Genomic DNA, 24,827 nt, shown 5'->3' on the forward strand with positions numbered 1-24,827 from the left:
TAGGGATTAGCAGACACAAAAACAGGAAGGAGTGAGCCCATTTAGTGCCTATCTGGGGCAACAACATCACATGGGCTTCAGGAATTCAGGTCCAGCTGTATCCAGCAGCTCAGAGCCAGGCTGGCCTCCTTGGTATGGATAGAGGCCAGTTTGGTGAAGCAGAGACCCCGGTCTCAGTCAAATAAGTCAGATTCCTTATCCTATCCACTCCAGTCTGAATCAACCCAGAGAGCGAGATTCGCTCAGTGCAAGGCCAGCCCCTGCCAAAGGGCTTCCATGCCCTGAGTTCTGGACTCAAGGCACACAGGACGAGGAACGTCTCTGGGAGCCTCCAAACCACAGAATCAAAGAGGTACAAGGAGACAGGAGATTCCTGGGGCAGGATGCGCTGAGGAGAGGGTCCCCCACCTCCTTGCTCCTCCTTTCGGGCTAGCTGTGGCATTTCCTCAGGGGCCAAGTGGGCCCAGGGCCGCCTTCCCTCGCTCTTGCTGCTGGAACTCCTCATGGGCACGATCCAGGTCTGCGAGCACCTCCAGCAGGCGGGCGGCTGCTGCTCTTTGCTGGGCCAGGACCTCAGGACAGGCCCCTAGGAGGGAGACAAGAGGCCACAGGGGCTCAGCCAGTCCAAGGCAGGCTGCTGTAACCCGGACCCGATGGTTTCTCATGCTGCAGATGTGCCTTGTGCCCTGAGAACCCTAAAATCCTTGAGAGTCCCCACACACAGCCCTGTGGCCTGATGATGGACTGGAAACACAGGAGACAGTGGGGAAGCGCCTGTGAGGAAAAAAGGACCTCCTTAACCCCTTAGCTTACTGGGTTTTTTTTGGTGGGGCGGGGTAGAGTGTTGCTGTGTTGCCCAGGGTGGAGTTCAGTGGCATGATCTCAGCTCATTGCAACCTCCTCCTCCTGGGTTCAAGCAATTCCCACGTCTCAGTCACCCCAGTAGCTGGGATTACAGGTGTGCACCACCACACCCGGCTAATTTTTAAATTTTTAGTAGAGACAGGGTTTCACCATGTTGGCCAGGCTGATCTCGAACTCCAGACCTCAAGTGATCCACCCACCTCGGCCTCCCAAAGTGCTGGGATTACAGGTGTGAGCCACCGCGCCCAGCCTTTACATTCTGTGGTACAGGAGCCCTTACCTGTGTCTGCCTCCAGAGCTGTATCCATATTAGAATCCTCCAGTAATTTCAGCCTGGAAGGTGAGAGGGAGAAAGACAAGTCTGGTCCCTGATTCCCAATCCTGATTCCTACCCCAGAAATTCTCTGAGAAATTAGTTTTCCTGAATCATCACCATCACCATCTACCATTGTCATTGTCATCATCATCATCATCATCATCTACACAGCAAACATTTCTAGAGTGTCAGATACTATTCTAACCCTTTTACATGTATTAACTCATTTAATTGTCATGACAAACTCATATGAGGTAGGTATTTAGTATTAGCTCCATTATACAGATGATCACTGAGACACAGAGAGGTTAGGTAACTTGTCTAAGGTCACACCGCATCAGTATCATCATCATTACCACTTATTGAAAGCTAACTATGTGGCCAGGCACCTACAAAGTGCTCCACCTGTATTAGCTCATCTGATCCTCAGGACAACCCACGAGGTTACCACCATTATTATTCCCCTTTTCCAGACGAGGAAACTGAAGTACAGAGAAGTTAAGCAACTTTTTTAAGATCACACAGCCTGGTTGGGTGCAGTGGCTCATGCCTGTAATCCCTGCATTTTGGGAGGGCAAAGGCAAGACAAGTGGATCACTTGAAGTCAGGAATTCGAGACTAGCCTGGCCAACATGGTGAAACCCCATCTCTACTAAAAATACAAAAACTAGTCAGGCGTGGTGGCAGGTGCCTGTAATCCTGGCTACATGGGAGGCTGAAGCAGGAGAATCGCTTGAACCCGGGAGGCAGAGGTTGCAGTGAGCCAAGATCATGCCACTGCACTCCAGCCTGGGCAACAGAGCAAGACTCTGTCTAAATAAATGTATAATTTTTTTTAAAAAAAGATCACACAGCTAGTAAGTGGCTGGGTCAGGATTGGAACCCAGGCAGGTCAGCTTCAGAACCCACTCTATAATGAGTTGGGACAAATCTCTGTCACCGAATAACAGTGATAGCGATCCTCATGCCAGGAAGGGGAAGAGATCTATCCAAGGTCATTTAGCAAGTGCAGGGGGCCAGGATTTTATGTGAATTGTGCCAGGGTCTCTGGAGCCCCAGGTATTAAAAGATCCCAAGACCCAGTTCTGTATGAGGGACCCCTCCCACCGAGGATGCTTCCCAAGCCTTGACTGTGTAGACACCCAGTCCCCACCCTGGGCCAGGCCCCCAGGGAAGATCTACCAATGCACACGGAAAGAATGAATAAATGAACACAGCAAGGCCACGGTGGGGGGCTGGCTCGGCTGGTCATAGGAGGTGAAGTGGGATGGGTGGGGGCACCCACCTGAGCTGGTCCCGCCCCAGGAGCAGCTGCCGATACACCGTCTGGGCCTCAGCATCGGGATCCAATGGGTCACTCCAGTCCCCCAGGGTGACAGCTGAGTGTGTACGGCTGCAGCCGGCAGCTGAGGGGACACAGCTTCATTCATCAGTAACGCCCCCTCCCCTTCCAGAAGCCTCCACAACCAGGCTGTCGCCAAGCCGTGCTCCTTCATCTAAAATCCCTCGTCAAACCTACTATTTCTAGGCCACAGGGGGTGGCTCACACCTGTAATCTCAGCACTTTTGGAGGCTGAGATGGGAGGATCACTCGAGCCCAAGAGTTCGAGACCAGCCTGGGCAACATAGTGAGACCTCATCTCTACAAATAATTTAAAAATTACCCTTGGGTCCGGAGCAGTGGCTCACGCCTGTAATCTCAGCACTTTGGGAGGCCAAGGTGGGTGGATCACTAGAGGTCAAGAGTTTCAGACCAGCCTGGCCAGCATGGTGAAACCCCGTCTCTATTAAAACTACAAAAATTAGCCAGGCATGGTGGCTCATGCCTGTAATCTCAGCTACTTGGGAGGCTGAGGCGGGAGAATCGCTTGAACCTGGGAGGCACAGATTGCAGTGAGCTAAGATTGCACCACTACATTCCAGCCTGGGCAAAAGGGTGAGACTCTGTCTCAAAAAAAAAAAAAAAAAAAAAAATTAGCCTCACATGGGGGCACATGTCTGTGGTCCCAGCTGCTTGGGAGGCTGAAGTGAGAGGACTGCTTGAACCCAGGAGTTTGAGGCTGCAGGGAGCCATGATTGCACCACTGCACTCCAGCCTGGGCAACAGAGAGAGGTTCTGTCTCAAAAACAAAAATTAAAAAACCCACTACTTCCTTTGAATCTTACATCCTCCACTCTCATCCAGCCCCACTTCTGCTCCCTAGACTTTTGCAGTAGCCTTGCCTCTCCCAGTACTCCTCTCTCATTCTAGGCTCCAGTCACAAAGACCTTTTTCCAACCGTCAGCCTACCTTGTCCCAACCTCCAGGCCTTTGCTCATGACACCTGCAACACTTCCTTAGCCCCAGCTCCCAGTTCTGTCTCCAGCGTCGCTGCTTAACTTCTGCTCTACTCAGGTCGCATTTAAGCAGCACCTCCTCCAGGAAGCCCTCCTTGAGTCCCCATCCTGAGGCTGTGTCAGAGGCATCCACTGGAATCTCAAAAGCCTCATGTTGGCACTTATAACATTGTATTAACAAAAGGCCGGGCACGGTGGCTCACACCTGTAATCCCAACACTTTGGGAGGCTGAGGTGGGCTTATCACCTGAGATCAGGAGATTGAGACCAGCCTGGCCAACATGGTGAAACCCCGTCCCTACTAAAAATACAAAATTAGCTAGGTGCAGTGGCATGCACCTATAAACCCAGCTACTCAGGAGGCTGAGGCAGGAGAATCACTTGAACCTGGGAGGCAGAGGTTGCAGTGAGCCGAGATTGTGCCCTCCAGCCTTTGCAACAGAGTGAGACTCTGTCTCAAAAAAAAAGAAAAAAAAAATTTGGGTTATGCACTCATCTTCCTTGAGAACAAGCTCATGATGTTTGGGCGCCACTGGATGCTGGCACCTAGTGAGTAGAAATAACACCTTGCATGCGCCAAGCAGCGTCCCATGCTCTTTGTGTAAATCAAGTCATTTAATTATCACAACTCCATGAGAAAGGCACTGTTATCAACCTTATTTCACAGTTGAGGAGACTGAGGCATAGAGAGGTTGAGTAACTTGCCCAAGGTTGCACAGCCAGCCCAGGCGGAAGTGGGACACCCACTGATTGACGGGTAGGGCTGGCAGAGCCTGCAGTCCGCGCTGCCCCCTCACCTGAGCGCTCAGCCTGGAGGCAGCAGGTCCAGCGCGCGCTGCGGAAGGCACCGGGGTGGCAGGCGGCCAGCTTGTCCGGGTTGGGGGCGCTGGCCTTGCGCAAGGCCGAGAGCCACTGGTTGAGCTCGTTCACATTCTGCAGCGGGTGGGAGGTGATCAGGGGGCGGGTGGGAACCGAGGGACGCCCCACCCCCACCCGCTCCCCATCGCGACGGGGTCTCACCTTGCACTGGAGGTAGGTGGTGTGCAGCGCCCCCGCGCCGTCCTGCGTCACCACCTGCATCACGTGGGGCAGTTGGAAGGCGCCCTCGTCTACGCGCTCCACGGCGCGGATGTGCGACACGGGGATGGAGTGGCGGGTCTGGGGAAGAGGATTGTTGCTACAGGATGGGCTGGGGGCTAGGGCCGGGGTGGGGACAGCTTCCGTCTGGTTGTGTGCGGCAGGTGGAGTGGGTTCCCAGAGGCGGGACATTCAACCCTGTAAGTCTGTGCTCTGTGTGCTTGTCCATCCATCCATGTGAGCTGTTGGGTGAGTCCTGCTCTATCCTTTTTGTCTTGTTTTTTTGTTTTGTTTTGTTTTGTTTTGTTTTTAAACAGAGTCTCGCTCTGCCGCCCAGGCTGGAATGCAGTGGCACCATCTGGGCTCACTGCTACCTCTGCCTACCAGATTCAAGCTATTCTCCTGCCTCAGCCTCCCAAGTGGCTGGGATTACAGGTGTGCACCACCACGCCAGGCTAATTTTTTTGTATTTTTAGTAGAGATGGGGTTTCACCATGTTGGCCAGGCTGGTCTCTAACCCCTGGCCTCAAGTGATCCGCCCACCTCGGCCTCCCAAAGTGCTGGGATTACAGGCGTGAGCCATCATGCCCAGCCACCTGTCTAAGTGACAACTTCTCTGGGGATCCGTTTCCTTGTTAATAATAGCTACCACTTCTATGGTGCTTGGGACTTTACATTGATCAACTTATTTCATTATCACAACAAACTTCTGAGGTTGGTTCTGTTATTCTCTCCAACCTGCAGATGAGAAAACTGAGGTGCAAGAAGATAGATGACCCTTCCAAGGTCACTCATCGGTTGGACCCAAAATTGGAACCCAGAGAATTGACCCCTGGAATCTCCTTTCTCCTGATAAAATAGAAACAGTAAGTGTGGACTCCCTTCCCAGCATTAGCGGTCATCATCTATTGGTGTGCACATAGCTCCCCATTCGGAAGACTCCAGCACGTGTCTCGGGGCATTCTAGTCACAAACGCCAGCCCCACAAGGGCAAGATTTTCACCTGTCTTGTTCACTCCTGTATCTCTAGTGCTTAGGACACTGACACATAATAGGCTCAATGTTTGCTGAATGAGTGAACGAGTGAATGAATGCTTGGATGAATGTGCCTGAACATCTACACGCGTTCCTAGTGAACACATTCAATGTTATGAGTCTGTCTAGCACGTGCCCTAGATCCGGGTAGAGCATTGGAGAGCGGTTCAGCATCGTCCCTGTCCTGTGTGCCTCCACATCTGGGAGGCATATCCCTGCCACCGCATGTGCACATTCTGAAGGATGTGTGATGGTGCCTGTCCGTGTCCTGTGCCCACATTGGCCTGAACTTGTGAGCAGAGCCTGTCCTGAGAGTTTGTCATTGTTAAGTTGTTATGGCACCTTGGGGCCTTGCCCCACTGTGGGACTCAGTTTCCCCCTGTGTACAAAGAGGCAGCATCCTGAAAAAGGCCACCCCTGGAAAGCCCTCCATTGTGGACGGGAACCCCACCTGCCACTCAGGACTCTTGGAGAAGGAGAGGGTCTCCCCGCTGAGCCAGACATAGCGCTTCTTGAAGGCAAAGCGCGTGGCCAGGCCGGCAGGCTCCTCCTTGCGCTTCAGCAGATAGCCTTCTCGAACAATGGCCGAGGGCGGGAACAGGGCCCGGGCTGGGACACCAGCTTCTGGGAAATGGGAGAAGAGAGGTGGTGGACAGCGAGCCCTCCCTATCCAGGCTTACCTTACTCCACTAGCATGCCCAGGGAGGACCTCAGTGGATGGGCATGGTTCTCTGCTCCCCTAGAGGTGGGAGGATGAGCGTGATGACTTCAGACTCCACTCCCTCAACAGGGAATGCAATCATGGAGGCCGGGAGGAGGGGGCGGGCAAAGTAGCCCTTAAAGACCTCTCTCCAACCAGAGAAATCTGCAGACAGTGTGCAGGTAGCCAGCAGGGGTAGCCACACCCTATGGGGCCCCACCCAGGCAATGTCCTGCATCTAACCACGCTCAGGGAGCCAGGACGCAGCCCCGGCACCCCACTCCAGCACCACAGGGACCCCACCATGCTACAACCAGGCTCTACGTTCTGATAGGTTGCTCCAACGGGACTGGGATCCAACTAGGTCATGATCTGAGCCCCACATTATGGTATGGACTCAACCACAACTTTTCTGCTACAAATCATCCTGTGATTCTGTTTCACTCCAAGTCAAAGCTAAAATTCTTCCCAAGGCCTATGAGGCCCCACATGATCTGGCCCCCCACCTCTCTGGCCTTGCCTCTTTGCCTCCCCACTGCCCCCGCTTCACTCTTCTTCATGGGTGTCCTCAGTGCTGCTCCCTGTCCCACCTCAGGGCCCTTGCACATGCTGTGCCCTGCCGAGCACTCTTCCCTGGGATTCTCACGGCTCTCTACCTGTTCCCTTTCAGGTCTCTGTTCTTTCCTCCTCTATTTTTTCCGCCTTAGCACTTACAACTCTCTAACATACCACATAACTTGCTTATTTATCTTGCTAATGGCCTGTGGTCCCCAACAAAATAAAACCTCTGTGAGATCAGATTTTCTCTGTCTTGTTCACTGCTGCATCCCCAGCACCTAGAACTGTGCCTATTATTTAGTAAGCGCTTAATAGATGTCAATTACATGCACACCATGCCACGATCCCGCCCACAGCCACATCCCCACGTTGGCTAGGATGGCCTGGAGGACAGCACGTGAGCTCTGTTCATCTCTGGGGCCTAGAACAGTGTCAGGCAATGTTAGTTGACTTGACTGACCCACAGATTCACACTCTCAGTGCTGAGGAGCTGGCGGGGGAAAGGGGAAGTCCCTGAGTGGTGTCCCAGTTGGGTTGAGAAGCCAGATGTGGCAGGACCACAGGAACTCACCTTCATCCCCATCCACATCCACCAGCCGGTCCAGGAAGTCTCTCACACGTGAGACACTCTGCAGCAGGAAGGGGTGCAGGGGCGCCATCCACAGTTCCTTGCCCTGGCCCAGCTGCTGGCCCAGGTTTCCGATGCTCTGCACAGCCTGGAGCAAAGAAATGAGGGATGCTGGGGCCAAGGTCACAGCAGAGGGGAGGGCCCTCTGTGGACTGCTGACTCCCAAATCAGTGCTCAATAAAAGAAGACTCTTACTGTCGGGCACAGTGGCTCACACCTGTAATCCCAGCACTTTGGGAGGTTGAAGTAAGCGGACCACTTGATGTCTGGAGTTCGAGACCAGCCTGGCCAACATGATGATACCCTGTCTCTACTAAAAATGCAAAAATTAGCCAGTCGCGGTGGCGCACACTTGTAAATTCAGCTACTCCAGAAGCTGAGGTGGGAGGATCACTTAAACCCAGGAGGCAGAGGTTGCAGTGAGCCAAGATCGTGCCACTGTACTCCAGCCTGGGTGACACAGTGAGACTCGTCTCAAAGAAAAAAATAAATCAATAAGAAGACTCAACACCTTCCTTGGGTGATATCTGTTTCTGTTTCCCCTTCCTCTTTTTGGAATCTGCACCCCCCCCCCCCCAGTGACCTTATTCTGTTCCCTCCAAAGCCCAGACCCTCCCCCAGCCAGGACTGCTCAATCCTACCTTGCATACTGTCATGCAGAATCTCAAGTTGTTGCCCTTTGCAAAGGATGATCTAATTCATACTAAGGTGTGAATGAGTGCTAGCCTGCTTTCCACTTTCCTTCTGTAAGGGTTGGGTTTTCATTTCCAAAGGGGAAATTGGAGTGCATAATGACTGCCTTCACCCTTGGGATGGAATGCTAATGGTGGTGTTTCAGACTTGGGTTTCTTTGGGTGTTCTTTGGGTCTTCTGTGGGTCTGGCCTCCCAGCTCTGCTCCTACCATGCTTTTTTTCCCTGGCTAAGAGCACCCAGGATGGGAGAACCCCATGGCTGGCACCTTGGCAAGCAACAGCAGTGAGCGGCTGGTCTGGGGGTCCGCGTGTTGGTCCCGCAAGTCAAACAGCTTCGGGGTAAGGATGGCGGGCGCGAAGAATCGCAAGAAGAGAAATCCGCTGATGGCCAGGTACTTCACATCCTGCTGGGAGGAGCAGCAGGTAAGAGGAGCCCCCCAAACCCACTTCCCAGCTGGGTAAACTGAGGCAACAAGGACTAGAAATTCGTGGTGCAAAGAGAAGTGGGATGGGGAATTGACCAGGAAGCCACAATGGCCGACCGAGGAAGTTTTTCCTCTCTGGGCCTCAGTTTTCCCACCTGAAAAATGAAGTAACAAAACCAATCCTACAAAAGCAGATTTGACCAGATGTCCTCAGAGTTGGCTTTGTGCCAAGCACTATGCCAAGAGCACAGCCCTAAGAGGGAGGCACCATCATGATTCCCATTTTACAGATGAGGAAGCAGAAGCTCAGAGACATCAAGTGATTTGCCCAGGGTCACACAGCTAATGAGTGACAAAGTCGGGATTCAAACCCAGATCTGTGATTTATGGTAATAACAGCAGCAGGACAGCTACCTCTCTATACATTTGCTTATTTAATACTCACCCCAGGAAGGATTATATCTCCATGTTACAGCAGAGGCAACTGAGGCCCAGAGAGGGAAGGTCCCTCACCTAAGTCTACACGGCTATAAGTGGCAGAGGCAGGAGTTGGACTTAGGCAGGATTTGAATTTTTTTTTTTTTTTTTTTTTTTTTTTTTTTTGAGGCAGAGTCTTGCTCTGTTGCTCAGGCTGGAGTGCAGTGGCACGATCTCTGCTCACTGCAACCTCCGCCTCCCAGGTTCAAGTGATTCTTGTGCCTCAGCCTCCTGAGTAGCTGGAATTAAAGGCATACGCCACCACGCCTGGCCAGTTTTTGTTTTTTGTGGTTTTGTTTGTTTGTTTGTTTGTTTGGTAGAGATGGGGTTTTACCATGTTGGCCAGGCTGGTCTTGATCTCCTAACCTCAAGTGATCCACCCACCTCAGCCTCCCAAAGTCTTAGGATTACAGGCGTGAGCCATCTTGTCCAGCCAAGGATTTGAACTCTCTGTTTTTCACCACACTCTCTTGCCATTCAACACCAGCTACCAAGGAGCCCTCACCAAGTATTAGAAACCAAGCCTGAATTATCACATTTAGTCCTCAACCCCGTGTGGGTAGATAAGTGCTATTATCCCATTTTTTCAGATGAGGAAACTGAGGCTCCGTAGTGAACCCAGTCTGATGGGCTCCAGAGTCCGTCCTGTGTGCACCTCCCCACCTCCAACCTCTACCCTCTACAAACTGTAGAATATGGTTCCCCTCCATGTGAATCCGGGGCCTGGCCCATCTAAAGGTAAGGCACCAGCAGAGGTGACTCAGGGAAGGGTGCCCCTCCATCCTGGGTGCATCTTGCTCCCCCCAGACCGGCTCCCCACCCACCTCTCACACTTGCCCGGCTATATTTAGCCTGAGAGTCTGCGCCTGTGTTTATTTGGAGGTTGTAGTCACACATGAAACAATGCCCTCCCCGGGCATGTGCCACCTTCCTGGGGCATCTTGGCCTTGACAGTGAGCCCTGCAGGAGCTGGCTACCTGGAACTGCCCAGAGGGAGCACATTCTCCTCCGTCTGGGGCCCTGAACTGTCCCCCAAGGCCACCACCACCCCACCGCCATCTGTAGTCCAGGGTCATTTTAGTCTTCCCATCAGCTCATTTGTTTCCTCCTTTTTGAGGGCGAAGAACCGGTGTCAGTGCAGCAGAGAAAGGGGCTTCCCTGGGTTCCCCGGGTCTGAGAAAGTCCCTACTCCAGGCCCACCTTGGGGGCTGAGAACTAGAGGACACTTGGGTGTCACTGATATTGACTCACCACACAAGGTCTAGGCTGTCTGGGGAGCTGGCCTCCTCCCTTTCTTCCCTGTTCCCTGCCACAGCTGTGCCCCACTTAACACCTCTGCTGGCAGCCCAGGTGAGAGCCCAGCAAGGTGAGGCGCAAGCCAAGCTACATCTCAGTGTCAAGGCCCAGAGCTTACTCCTCAACCGGGGCGAGGGGAGAGACCCCAGCTGGGAGTCTAGAAAACCCTTGGCCAAGGTGTTTTACCTCTCTGTTCCTCAGTTTCCCCATCTGTAAACAGTAAGTGGAGAGAGATGTGGCATAAATCAAAAGCTCTCAAATGAGGCTCTAGGAAGTGGGTTACGGCACTGCCAACATGTGACAGGTCTCAGATCTTTCTGCAGTGAACCCTGGGTCTGATACATCAGCACTACATAAGAGTTCATCTCAGCCGATGTTATCTGCAAGTGAGGACAATGACAGCCACCTCGGGAGGTGTGCTGAGCATTCAACCAGGTGGTCGCAAACTGGCCAGTCCAACCACAAATGTTTTATAATGCTTGACCCAAAATTCTTTTGTGTGTTTGGTTTTCAGGTAAATTCATGCTGACATTTTAAAAATAAGGGGTCAGGCCGGGCACAGTGGTACATGCCTGTAGTCCCAGCACTTTGGGAGGCTGAGGCAGGGGGATTGGTTGAGGCCAGGAGTTTGAGATCCTCCTGGGAAACACAGTGAGATCCTGTCTCTACAAAAATAAATAATTAGCTGGGTGTGGTTGTGCACCCCTCTAGTCCCAGCAACTCAGGAGGCTGAGGTAGGAAGATCACTCAAGCCTGGGAGATAGAGGCTGCAGTGAGCTATGATCCTGCCACTGCACTCCAGCCTGGGCAACAGAGCAAGACCCCGTCTCAAAAGTTAGTAAGAAATACATACATACATACATACATACATACATAAATTACAGACCTCACATAAAATCCAGAATCTCTAAAGATCTGGCAGTATTGGGCTTCCATTTCTATACAGCAGTGATCCCCTGGAGCTGCCCCCTTTAGACAAGCTCTGGGGGCTCCAGTTGGTCACAGTCTGTATGACTCCCTACCACTCCACGCGCTACCTACTTTGTTCTTGTGCCTCACCTGCCTGAAACTCACAGCATCTGAGTTTTCAACTTTTCTATCCATGTTGGTATAGCACTACATGTGCGGGGATTTATTTTTAGACTTTATTCTGGGTGTTTCTGAGCACTTACTGTATGCCAGATCTGCATTCTTCTCTCTTACTTCCTCTCTCTGTCTGTCTGTCTTACATCTGGAATTTTTTTTTTTTTTTTTTTTTTTGAGACGGAGTCTCGCTCTGTCGCCCGGGCTGGAGTGCAGTGGCCGGATCTCAGCTCACTGCAAGCTCCGCCTCCCGGGTTCCCGCCATTCTCCTGCCTCAGCCTCCCGAGTAGCTGGGACTACAGGCGCCCGCCACCTCGCCCGGCTAATTTTTTTTTATTTTTTAGTAGAGACGGGGTTTCACCGTGTTAGCCAGGATGGTCTCGATCTCCTGACCTCGTGATCCGCCCGTCTCGGCCTCCCAAAGTGCTGGGATTACAGGCTTGAGCCACCGCGCCCGGCCACATCTGGAATTTTAAGAAGCACTTACTTGGTGCCAGACTCTATTATTTGCTGGTTACGAGCACAGACTCAGGAGCCAACCTGCCTGGGTGAGTGCCAGTCCCAATATCACCCCTTTCTACCTGTGTGACTTAAGCTCTCTGGGCCTCAGTTTCCTCCTCTGTGAAATGGGAATAATCCTGGTATCCACCTCACAGGCTGCATGTGATGATTAAATAGGGTAATAAATACATAAATCACCCAAAACAAGATCTGGCCCATGGTCAGGCTACCAGGCTATAGAGTGTTAGCTGCCATTATTATATTTATTATTATTTGTTTTATTTATTTATTTATTTTGAGACAGAATCTATCTCTATCATCCAGTGTGGAGTATAATGGTGCAATCTCCGCTCACTGCAACCTCTGTCTCCTGGCTTCAAGCGATTCTCCTGACTCAGCCTCCGGAGTAGCTAGGATTACAGCTGTGAGCCACCACGCCCGGCTAATTTTTATATTTTTAGTAGAGATAGGGTTTCACCATGTTGGCCAGGCTGGTCTCAAATTCCTGACTTCAAGTGATCCACCCTCCTCAGCCTCCCAAAGTGCTGGGATTACAGGCGTGAGCCACCGCACCTGGGCAATTTTTATTATTATTATCATTCTTGGGAGCCGGACCCTGCCAGGAACGCTGTCCCCAGGCAGCCTGGGTTCTGGTCCCAGCTCTGTCCTGACTCCTCCGAGTGACCCTGGACAAGCTCCAGCCCGTCTCCAGGCTGGGCCTCCCATCCCGGCGCACCTGGTGCTCTGGCTCGGGGAAGCGTTCCTTCACGCGCCGGTGCAGCTGCTTGAAGGCAAGGCGCATGGCGGGCGGGCAGCGCCCCACGGAGCCCACGATGGCGTCCACGATGGGCCCCAGGTAGCCCGTCAGCAGCCCCAGGCTGGTCTCCCGCATCTGCTCCTCCGAGGGCGCACCTTTGAAGGAGATCCTCCTGGAGGGGCCGGCGGAGCAGCTCAGACTCGGGACACAGCATCTGCCTGCCCCAAACCCTCCACCGGCCCCGCTGAGCTCAGAGGGGACCCATCTTCCCCCCACCTCCGCAGCCTCCTTCCTGCCCCTTCCCACCGGGCTTCTTGCTGTTGCTTAAACACGATGAGCTCATTCCCATCTTGCAGCCTTTGCACTGGCTCATCTCCCTCCCCCAGAACACTCTCCCGTTAAATGTTAAATCTCCGCAAGACTCCCTTCCTCACCGCCTGCAAGTCTTTGCTTAGATGTCCCCTCCCCTGTGAGGCTGCCCCTGTCCTCACTCTCTGGAATATTGCAGGCCTCTCCCCTCCCTCGTTGTTTCCATTCCCTGGTCCCATTCAATAACCTTTTTCCCACCAGGCACAGTGGCTCATGCCTGTAATCCCAGCACTCTGGGAGGCCAAGGAGGCAGGTCACTTGAGACCAGGAGTTCAAGACCAGCCTGGCCAACATGGTGAAACTCCATCTCCACCAAAAAATACAAAAATTAGCCCAGTGTGGTGGTGCACGCCTATAATCTCAGCTACCCGGGAGGCTGAGGTGGGAGAATCGCTTCAACCTTGGAAGTAGAGGTTGCAGTGATTTGAGATCATGCCACAGCACTCCAGCCTGGGTGACAGAGCAAGACTCCATCTCAATAAATAAATAAATAAATAAACAAACAAACAAACCTTCTTCTTCCAGTTACTCATTATCTGTCTCCCCCCAGAATAGGGACTTGGGACTGTTTGTTCCCCACTGTATCCTCAGTGTTCAGCCCAGAGCCTGGCACTCAATCACTGTTTTGTTTTGTGGATGATAGAACAGCATTTTTCCATCTGCAATTATTGTGTTCCTTTCTTTCTCTACAGATTGAGGGTCCGTCTTGCCCACACCCAGACTGAGAGCTGGGGGTTCTCAGCTCCCTGGACCTAATGTGCTGAGCCCTGGACTTGTCTCTGGCACGGTCTCTTTTAATCCTAACAGCAACTTGATGGGGTAAGTAGCCTTACTTGTTGCCATTTAACAGACAAGAAAACTGAAGCTCAGAGAGGTTACTGGGGAGATGGTACAGCTGAGAATAGAACTCAGGACTGCCAAGTCCACAGCCTGCCTGCCACCCTGCCCTGCCCAGGTCCCCAGATACCCCCGTCCCCATGGGTGCCCATTGAGTTTCCTCCATCGTTATCAAGTGTGCTAGGAAATGCCCTCGACTTGAAGTCTCACAGGTGAACTGTGCCCTTCTGCTCAGGGCCTGAGATCAAATCCCTGCTTTGTAACTTCCTGGCTGTGTGACCTTAGGCAAGTGACCTTCCCTCTCTGAGGCTCAGTTGCATCATCAGTAAGAGGGGTCGTGATGCCTGCCTCTAAGGTAGTCAGAAGGTGTGGACAGCACAAGGAAAGATCCTTTCCTGTCTCTGCCACGGTCCCCAATGGATATCCCAGCAACCATTTTCCATAGCCCCAGGCTTGTGGGCTAGACAGGAGAAGGTTCTGGAGAGAAAGGAGGAGGAACCCACGGAGGGGTGGAATGACCCCCTAGCCACTGCTCTGCTTCCTCCCAATCTCACTGAGCACTCCACGATCTCCCTTGCAGGCAGGCCCACTCAGGGACCGCCAGCACCACACTAATAAAGATCACTAATGCAGGGGACCGCCAGCAGCACAGCAGTAAATATCAAAATGTCGGGGACCCCCAGCACCACAGTAATAAAGATCACTAATGCTTGTGAAGCACATGCATGACTCAGTTAACGGAGTAGAGGTCATGAGCTCCACCTCTCAGGTGACAATATTCTCACCAGCTGAATAACGGACATTTTAGAAGTAGTGTGTGCATTAAGTAGAAGAACATAGGATCAATATTTTGAGTTTTTTAATCTTAAAAAAATCTGATTATGCCAGGCGCAGTGGTTCACTCCTGTAATCCCAGCACTTTGGGAGACCAAGGTAGGAGGATTGCTTGAGCCCAGGAGTTTGAGACCAGCCTGGGCAATGTGGCAAAACCCTGTCTCTGCTAAAAATGCAAAAACTTAGCTGGGGGTGGTGGTGTGTGCCTATAGTCCCAGCTACTCCGGAGGCTGAGGTGGAAGAATTACCTGAGCCCGGGAAGTTGACATTGCAGTGAGCCGTGGTCATACCACTGCACCCCAGCCTGGGTGACAGAGTAAAACCCTGTCTTGAAAAAAAAAAAAAAAAACAAGAAAACAACTTAACCACTAAGGAACAGAAGTTTTGGCAACTTTGTCCATCAATAGTGGCAGAGCTAACATTTGAACCTAGGGAGCTTAGCATCAGAGTCCTGGCCATAACCCCTATACTACACAGCCTGAAGACCTAAGGACGTGTGTGTAAGGCTTTGAGCTCAGCCACCGAGCTCCTGAGCAGTCGTAGCCCCAGGGTGAGTGGCAGTCAGCATGAACCTAGCCCCCAGACAAGGCTCCAGGTAGCCAGAGGGGGCCGTCGGAGGGTCAGAGTCCTCGGGCTTTGCTCACCGGGTGCGGCCCAGGTCCATCTTGCAGGGATCCAGCTCCATGTACTTCTTCTCCTCAAAGACGCGGCTAATCATGGGCTTCAGGACCTCGTGCAGATAGGGCATGCCCACGAGCTGGGGGCAGGGAGCACCACACGAGGTGGGGCTGAGGGCGAGGCCAGGGCATGCCCATGAGCTGGGTGCAGGGGGGCCATGCAGGAAGAGGTTCAGAGAGAGGCCAGGGCTGGGGTGGGGGACACACCCGGGTGCAACTCAGGGCGAGGCCGGGCACCAGCCACCAGCACTGCAGCTCAGCTGCTCAGCCTCTGAAGCCAGCCAAGTGAGGGAGCCAGGTAGGCACTGGGAAGGAGGTTCCCGAGGAAGCTGTGCCCGGTCCCCCAGGCCTTCACCTACTCACCTTCATAAACTGTTCCATCGACTTGGATGCCAGGGAGTTAGAACGGAAGAGGGTGTTGGGGTCCACTGGGAGGACAGGAGGAAGTGTTTGCTGGGATTTAGGGAGCTAGACCTAGCTCACCCCACTCACCCAAGGTGGGGGTCATGATTCTTCCAGCCCCAAGAATCAGGAAGACCCAAAACATCAATCCCATTCACAGTACAGAGGCCCAGAGTGGTTAAGTGAACTGCCTGAGGTTACACAGCTCACAAGTAGCAAAACCAGGGCCTGAGCCGCAACTGGGCTCCCAACTGTCTGGGGTGCACAGCACAGGGACCCACAGAAAAAGGAGCCCTTTCCCTCTGCCTGATGCCTCCCCTTTTCTCCCCAGGAACCCTCCTGCAAGCCCACCATTGAGGGCGGTGATGTCAGGGATTGTGCAGGCAACTCACTGGTCCGAGCCACCTCACGCCGGGTAAGATAGTCCAGAAAGGGTCCAGCCAGTCCCCGGCCAAGAAAGAGTTTCACCAGCTTGGTGGCAAGGTCCTGGCGGCAGTCCCCCAAGGTCAGCTCTTCCAGCAAGGCCAGGGGGCTAGCAGTGTCCTCCTGGATGGGGGCGGGAGACAAAGGTGACCTCGGCCCCTGGGACCCCAAAGCAGATGAGCCTAGATAGGGCTCCGTGAGGCAGGGGGAGGCCAGGATCCAGACCCCTGGCACTCCCCTGGTAGCACTGCATTGCTACGCACCCACCTCTGCTGGCCCCAGCACAGACTCCATGAGCAGCTCCACGAGAGGCTGGTAGCACTGGGAGGGCAGGACGCGGTCCTCGATCAGGCGTACCTTCACTCGCAGGGCACCCAGGTTTCTCCTGTCCAGGATCAGATCATAAGAAAATGAAAGGTCTGGCCGAATGTGATGGCTCACGCCTGTAATCCTAACATTTTGGGAGGCTGAGGTGGGCAGATCACTTGAGGTCAGGAGTTTGTGACCAGCCTCTCCAACATGGTGAAACCCCATCTCTACTAAAAATACAAAAATTAGCCAGGTGTAGTGACACATGCCTGTAGTCCCAGCTACTCAGGAGGCTGAGGCAGGAGAATCACTTGAACCTGGCAGGCAGAGGTTGAGATCGTGCTGCTGCACTCCACCAGCCTGCATGACAGAGCGATACTCTGTCTAAAAAAATAAAAAAGAAAGAAAGAAAAGAAAATAAAAGATGCTCTTATGGGAGAGCGCATGGGCAGGTGTGGAGAGCCAAGAGAGGCCAATGGGAACATATGGGAGGAGGGCGGGAGTTTGCAAAACAAGACAGGTGTAGGCAGGTATAGACAAGTGTGGACAGGTGTGAACAGGGGTAGGCAGGTGTGAACAGGCATAAATAGGAATGTATACAAACAACGTAAACAGGTGTGGCCAGAGTGGATAGATGTGGCCGGTGTGCACAAATATGTAAAGGATGTGTGGACAAGTGAAGATGAGTGTCAACAGTGTGAACAAGCGTGGACAGGTGTGAATAGGGGAGGCCAGTATAAACAGGTGTGAACTGATATTGATGGGTATAGACAGGACAGGCAAGTGGAGATGGTATAAATAAGTGTGTTCAAGAATGAACAGTATGGACAGGTGTGGAAGGACCCAAAGTTCTGAATATATATCAAGTGCGAGCCAACGTGTTTGCACATGGACAGGTGAATGGGTGTAAAGTGAACTCCTGTGGACTTACGTAAACACCTTGAGAGATATTCCATAGACGGTTGTTAAATGGATGAATGCATGAATGAAGTGGCACAGCTATAATGCATGGGCTGGCATGGGCTCTGCCCACAAGCTATGGATGCTGCCCGACATGGCTCCAGCCTGGCCGCCTCCCTCTGCACCCACATTTACCCAGAATCCTCCTCGGCTCTGGGAAAGGGCAGGAGGCGGAACCAGCCGTTGGGTGGCTTCTGCTGGAGGGTCTTCGGAGAGAACTCCACCTTTTGGGAGAGACACACAGACCCTCAGCCAGGTCATGGCCTGCCCTGCCGGGCTCAGGTCTCACCTAGCCCTGGAAGAACAGACTGCCCACCCACAGAGGGGCAGAATGGCCTGCCAGGGGCCCCCTCCTTCTCTCCTACAAGTCCCAAATTATTAGCTCCTGCCAGGACACTGAGGGCTTCCGAGGGCCTCCCAGGGACACTTAATTTACAGTTGAGGAAACTGAGGCTCAGAGACATGGAGTGATTTGCCCAAGGTCACACTGCTGCTAGAGATAGCATGTCTGGACTGAGTGTATTTTCAGCTCTGTTTAGGCACATAAATTTCATCTATCAAAAGGCGTAAGGACAGCCCTGGAGGCACTCAAACCCCACCCTCTCTCTCTTTTTAAATAACTTTATAGAGATGTAATTCACATCCCAAACAATTCACCTTTTAAAAGTGTACAATTCAATGATTTTTAGTATATTCACAGAGTTACCACAATTAGTTGTGCTGCTGATTCCAGAACATTGTCTATGAGCCCTAAAGAGCCCGTACTCATTACTAGTCACTTCGTGCCCCCCAGCCCCTGGCAACCACTAATCTACTTTCTGTGTCTGTAGATTTGCCTATTCTAGATATTTCATATAAATGGAATCATATGTGTTTTGCGGGGGCTGGCTTTTTCCACTTAGTGTAATGGTTCATCCATGTGCCAGTACGGTAAGTCCTGATTCATAACATATAAGGAAATCAAATGTACCATGAGCTAATTACTATAAACAAGAATTAAGGCTGGGTGGGTGGCTCATGCCTGTAATCCCAGCACTTTGGGAGGATGAGGTAGGCAGATCACTTAAGGTCAGGAGTTCAAGATCAGCCTGACCAAAATGGGAAAACCTCGTCTCCATTAAAAATACAAAAATTACTCAGATGTGGTGGTGTGCACCTGTAATCCCAGCTACTTGGGAGGCTGAGGCAAAATAGTTGCTTGGACCCAGGAGGTGGAGGTTGCAGTGAGCTGAGTTCATGCCACTGCACTCCAGCCTGGGCAATAGAAGGAGATTCCTCCTAAATAAATAAATAAATAAATAAGAGTTAAGTTCCTACAGTATACAGTATGTCATTTTGCTTAAGGCTGTAGTTTCCAAGAACCTATGGACCAGGCATGGTGGCTCACGCCTGTAATCTCAGCACTTTGGGAGGCCGAGATGGGCGGATCACGAGGTCAAGAGATCAAGACCATCCTGGCTAATACAGTGAAACCTCATCTCTACTAAAAATACAAAAAATTAGCCAGGCATGGTGGCGGGCACCTATAGTCCCAGCTACTTGGGAGGCTGAGGCAGGAGAACAGCATGAACCCAGGAGGCGGAGGTTGCAGTGAGCCGAGACCACGCCACTGCACTCCAGCCTGGGCAATAGAGTGAGACTCTGTCTCAAAAAAAAAAAAAAAAAAAAAAAGCTATGGATGACATCAAATGAGGACTTACTGTACTTCATTCCTTTTTATGACTGAATAATATTCCATTATATCTATAGACCACATTTTGTTCATCTGTAATGGACACTTGAGTTTTTTCCATTTTGGGCTGTTATGACTAATGCTGCTATGAACAGTAGTGTTAGTGAACATAAGTTTTCATTTCTTTGGGGTACGTACCTAAGAGTAGAATTGCTAGGTCATAGAGTAACTCTATCTTTAACTATTTGAGGAGCTGTCAGGCTGTTTCCAAAGACTGGGAAACCAAGAGAAAGAAACTGAGCCCAGGACTTCTAGGAGTAGGAGTTAAGGGCGTAGGTCTGGAGTCAAAAAGATCCGAACTCAAATCTTTGCTCTGCCCTTTCTTAGCCATATGACCTTGAAAAGGCCACTTAGCCTCTCTGAGCCTCAATGTCCCCATCTGTAAAATGGGGATAGCAACAGTCCCAGCCTCATAGGGTGGCCATGAAGGTTAAGTAATGAGGCTCTGCGGGAGGGACACTCTGCACAGGGCCAGCACACAGTCATCTGTCATGCTCTCATCCCAGAATGAGAATCTGGGCCCACCCTGTGATCTTGGGTAGGTTGCTGTACCTTTGACAGCCTCGGTTTCCTCACCTATAAAACAGAGCAATGTAACTGCATCACTCCTGCCTAACCAGGGGAACCTGATGAGGCAGCTGCACATCCACCCTTCTGAGAGCCAGGAGGCTCAGCCCATCTCATCTTCCTTCCCCCTTGGAGGCACTGGGGAGCCATGGAGGGTGTTGCAGGGAGTGAGGCTCACCATGCCCAAGAAGTCATTCTTGCCCACCATGTCCCAGTCCCAGAGCTCCACCCGCAGTGGGGACGGGGCACCTGGCATCTCCCGCAGCTCCAGCACTTCATCCCAGTGTGGGAAGCGAGTCTTCTTGATGGTCTGTGGGCGAGGGAAGTGGTCTGTGAGTGGGAGAGCTGATGGGGACCCCTGCCCCACCACCAAATGTCCCACTCCTTGCTGGTGTCATTCCCCATCACTCACTGAGGTCTCCAAGCTCTGGCTGCCCCAAAACACACGTGCAAATGGGTCAGATGTGCCAGAGATGTCTCTGGGAGCCAGGTCCCTGGGGACAGATGGGGAAAGGAGTGAGGGAACATGGCACCCGAGTTGGGCCTTGGAAAGGCTGTTAAGAGTATATCATTCCAATGTCGCTGGTTTCCAAGGAAATTAACTGTTCCATTGTAGGGGTCGGTCCAGCTGGGGACACCCCTAACCATGCCCGTCCAGACCCTGTGTCTTCCTGTCACTGCCCTATGAGGAGGCACTTGTATATCCCTATTTTTCAGATGAGGAAACTGAGGCACCAAAAGGTCATATCCTACATCACAAAGCCCAGCAAGTAGAAGTGCAACGGGGAAGGGGAAGAAAGAGCCTCAGATTCTCTGGAGGCCCCAGATGGGAAAGTTGATGCAAAGGTTCAAAGCCTGGCTCTGTGCTCATTGGCTAGGGGACACTAGGGAAAGTCACTTCCCCTCTCTAAGTCTTCATTTCCTCACCTGGAAAATGGGAGTAATAACAGACCCACCTCACAGAGCCAAGAGTTAGATGGGATGCTGTGTGTAAAGGGCCTAGCATAGCACCTGGCAGGTGGTAGATGATCGGTTCATGTATTCATTCAACAAACACCCATGCCCACATCTTGTCTAGGACCCAAGAGAAGGCAGGGACTCCTTGCCGTTGGTTGCCATGACAACCCAAAAGTCTTACTCCAGGCAGCTTCTCCATCCCTCCTTCTTGACGTTCCCCAAACCCAGGAACACACCACCACCCCACCCCCACACCAGGGGCTGCTTCCTTCTTCCTCCTGATCCCTTCCCACCCCTGCTCAGCATCCAAAGCCTTCTTCGGTTTCCTAGGAGCTGGCCCGGTTGCTAAGCGACAGCAATCAGTCCCTCTCATGCCTGCAAGGATCCTGCACAGCCTTGTGGCTGGGGAAGGGGCCATGGGCAAAAGTGAGCCTCTGCCCACTGCTGAGTCCCTCAGCCTGTCACCTGCCTCCCTGGTTCTCCCTCAATGAGACTCTAGGGAGCCCCAGCTGGGGCCAAAGCCAGAAGCAAAAATCTGGAGGTGGTGGGAGAGGCTCAGAGAGGGCAAGGAACGGCTTTATGGTCACACAGCAAGCTAGAAATTGGAGGTCCTCTCCGATCTGGGCAAGGATTTGCCTAAAAGTGAGAGCTGGGAAGGTGAAAAAAAAAAGGCAGAAAAACAGGATGAGAGAGGAGTGGGGGAAGGGTGGAGATATTTGAGGGAGCAAAATGACAGAGAGCTGAGGAAGGGAGAAGGAGATGGCCATGACAAATAGGCAAGAGGGAAGATGGGTGTCCCATGAGCTGGTGCACCTAGAGGGCCACCTGTGGGTTTTCCTGGTCTTGCGTCCATCTTGCGTCTGACTTTTCTTTGGGACAGGACCTATCTCCTTCTCACTACCCCCTCTCACATGACTTAGTGGGGGCCAATCCCTCCCTCCGCTCCAGTAATGGGCTTGTCACTCAGGCCTGACCCATTATTCAATGTAATTGGTTCAGAGACAGCATGCGCCCCAGCCTGAGCCAGTAAAACTTCATCCCAGGACACTGGTTGGAAATGGTAGGAAATAGAAGTTTTTTTCTGTTGGAGTGGCTCAGCTGGCAGGGTGCTAGGAAATAGAAGTTTTTTTCTGTTGGAGTGGCTCAGCTGGCAGGGTGCTAGCTGGAGCTGCTAGGGCCACCTCTCACCTGAGGAGAGGTTGCCTAAGAACGAAGCTAACTCAGAGACCAGCAGAGCTAAAAGACAGATTCCTAACGGCATCGTTTGAACACCTGGACCCAGCCATGCCTGAAGCTACATGTCAGTCATATAAGCCAATAACGTAGCTCTTTTGCTTAAGCCAGTATGAATTGGGTATTTGTCAGTTACAATTTAATAACTACACCTCCACACTCACCTGTCACCTGTCATCCTGAGTGTCTGGTCTGTTGCTGCTAGTCCCTGGGGACTCAACAGGATTTTGCCCCCAGGAACTTAAAACCCAGTGAGCTTGGACTGTTTGTCCACACAGGGAACCTGACTGTCAGCCCAGAAGTGTGCCAGGAGTGAGGAGGCCCCAAACGCCAGGCAGCAGGGGAGACCCAAGGGACTCCTGCTCATTCTCAGACCACCCTCCACACCACCTCCACCTTGAGCATACCTGGCCTGAAGCACATGGCATCGAAGGCAGCGGCCCCGCCCATCCTCCAGCATCTGCACTGACAGGCAGATCTCACCCTGCACTTCTGCATCTGGGTCCACTCGGCTCAAGTTAATCCAGCTGTCAATCCCTGGAAGGCACAGGCACTAATGTTTATGAAGTGCCTACCATGTACTGGGCATTGTGTTAACTTAAAAATTCAATTAACATTATTTTCATCATCATTATTATTATTATTATTATTATTATTATTATTTGAGACTGGGTCTGGTTCTGTTGCCCAGGCTGGAGTGCAGTGGCACGATCTTGGCTCACTGCAACCTCTGCCTCCTGGGCTGAAGCGATTCTCCTGCCTCACCCTCCCGACCAACTGGGACTTCAGGCGTGCACCACCATGCCTGGATAATTTTTGTGTTGTTTTTTTAAAGATGGGGTTTCACTATGTTGCCCAGGCTGGTCTCAAACTCCTAAGATCAAGCGATCCACCCACCTTGGCCTCCCAAAGTGCTGGAGTTACAGGCATGAGCCACTATGCCCTGCCTCAATTAAAATTAAAAATGTGTTAAGACCCTGGCTTCTGGTATAGGTGCTGTAATTATCCCCATTTTCAGATGAGGAAAATGAGGCACAAGGAGGAAGAGTTTTGTCCATGGTCTCACAGCTAGTAAATGGCAGAGCTAGAATTTGAATGCAGGCAGTATAGTTAGTTCTAGGGCCAATGCTCATAGCCATGTGCCATCACACACTTCACCCTGGTATAGAAAGAACTTCATCATGTAATCCCAGCATACTCTCCCCTCAAAAAAATCTTGGGCATTTCTCCCTCTCTGTATTTCTCTCAACACTTTGAAGACATTGTTTCACTGACTTCTAGCTTTCCATCACCAGGCTGGAGTGCCGTGGTACAATCTCAGCTCACTACAGCCTCAGCCTCCCAGGCTTAAGTGATCCTCCTGCCTCAGCCTCCCCAGTAACTTGGACTACAGATGTATACCACCAGAGCTAGCTAATTTTTTGTGTGTTTTGTAGAGGTGAGGTTTTGCCATGTTGCTCAGGCTGGTCTCAAACTCTTAAACTCAAGCCGTCTGCCTGCCTTGGCCTCCCAAAGTTCTGGGATTACAGGCAGGAGCCACCGTGCCCAGCTTTTTCTATCTATTGTCTAAGGACTATGTCTTTGATGCACTGCAGTTTCATCACAATGTGTCTAGATACAGATTTTTTAAAATCCTGCTTAGTAGAGATTGTGCTTCTTCTATTTATGGAATCATATCCTTCCTTTAGTTCTGCAAAATTCTAGATGATTGATTTTTTAAAATTATTTCCTCTTCCCAATTTTTGTTAAAATTTTTGCCTGTCTCTGATTTTTAAAATTCTATCCTTCTCAAACTCCAATTAAATAAATGTTAAACCTCCACAGTTATTTTCCATGTCTCTGAACTTCTATTTTATTTTTTTCTCCTTTTCCTCTGAAACAAATTCTGAATAATTTCTCTAGACCTTTCTTCCAGTTCACTAAATCTCCCTTTAACTATGAATAATCTGCTGTTTCACTCAACCACTCCATTTTTTATTTCAACAATTACACTTACCTCTAAAAGTTTTATTTGGTTCTTTTTAAAAATCTGCCTGCGTAATTACTTGTAATTTATTGCTGTTGTTGCCAACCTTTCTTGTGATTACATCTTTTATTTCTTTAAATCTGATTCTTTTTAAAAATCCTGCATATTATGATTACAGAATCTAAAGTCTTTGTGGGTCTAAATCAGATGATTATTGTTTCTGCTGACTATTGCCCATGGTGTCTCATTTCCTTGTGTGTTTGCTATCTTTGTGAAGTCGTGTTTGTTTGAACTTACTCTGGGAAACCTAAGGAACATGCTTATCCCTAGAGAGGAGCAGGAGTTGGTTATTCTGGGACCCCTTGAGGGTCTCAGCCTAAGGGAGAATTCTTATGTTGAGTAACATCCACCTTGCCCCTAGTCCAAGTTTTAGTCTCTTTATTGACTGTAGAATTGATATTGACCTTTGCTTTCAAGGAAATCCTTCATGGTTTCCTTGCTTTTTGTTTACCATTCCCTGTTAGGTTTTAGCTAATGGTTTTTGTTTTTGTTTTTGTTTTCGTTTTCATTTGAGATGGAGTCTCACTCTGTCACCCAGGCTGAAGTGCAATGGCCTGATCTCAGCTCACTGCAAACTCCGCCTCCCAGGTTCAAGCGATTCTTGTGTCTCAGCCTCTCGAGTAGCAAGGATTACAGGCACCTGCCACCATGCCCATCTAATTTTTGTATTTTCAGTAGACAGGGTTTTCACCATGTTGGCCAGGTTGGTCTCGAACTCCTGACCTCAAGCGATCCACCAGCCTCAGCCTCCCAA

The 24,827-nt window shown here is 51.3% G+C and overlaps 1 protein-coding gene and 1 long non-coding RNA gene across 7 annotated transcripts in view; one reads left to right on the forward strand and one right to left on the reverse strand.

Annotated features, from left to right (window-relative positions):
* The window catches only part of RASAL1 (RAS protein activator like 1), a 36,467-nt gene continuing 11,640 nt past the window's right edge, over positions 1-24,827 (reverse strand). Inside the window, exons 5-21 of one of the 6 annotated variants that reach the window (XM_021922974.2) lie at positions 22,455-22,584; positions 20,270-20,351; positions 20,036-20,167; positions 17,694-17,782; positions 16,557-16,674; positions 16,259-16,412; positions 15,828-15,892; positions 15,432-15,544; positions 12,727-12,919; positions 8,475-8,612; positions 7,459-7,603; positions 6,081-6,250; positions 4,538-4,591; positions 4,315-4,450; positions 2,466-2,586; positions 1,145-1,197; positions 1-586 (exon numbers count right to left, since the gene is read on the reverse strand). In XM_021922974.2, the coding sequence (XP_021778666.2) occupies positions 447-586; positions 1,145-1,197; positions 2,466-2,586; positions 4,315-4,450; positions 4,538-4,591; positions 6,081-6,250; positions 7,459-7,603; positions 8,475-8,612; positions 12,727-12,919; positions 15,432-15,544; positions 15,828-15,892; positions 16,259-16,412; positions 16,557-16,674; positions 17,694-17,782; positions 20,036-20,167; positions 20,270-20,351; positions 22,455-22,584 (2,033 nt within the window). In that variant the 3' untranslated portion in view covers positions 1-446. The other 5 variants (XM_021922971.2, XM_021922973.2, XM_021922970.2 and 2 more) reach the window with 5 other exon arrangements.
* LOC110740762 lies at positions 5,265-16,308 on the forward strand. The gene is made up of 4 exons (XR_002515865.2): positions 5,265-5,460; positions 8,441-8,631; positions 13,809-13,935; positions 16,198-16,308. It is a non-coding gene; the product is annotated as an uncharacterized LOC110740762 (long non-coding RNA).

Source organism: Papio anubis, chromosome 9 (assembly GCF_008728515.1).
Source record: "Papio anubis isolate 15944 chromosome 9, Panubis1.0, whole genome shotgun sequence".
Taxonomy (NCBI): Eukaryota; Metazoa; Chordata; class Mammalia; order Primates; family Cercopithecidae; genus Papio; species Papio anubis.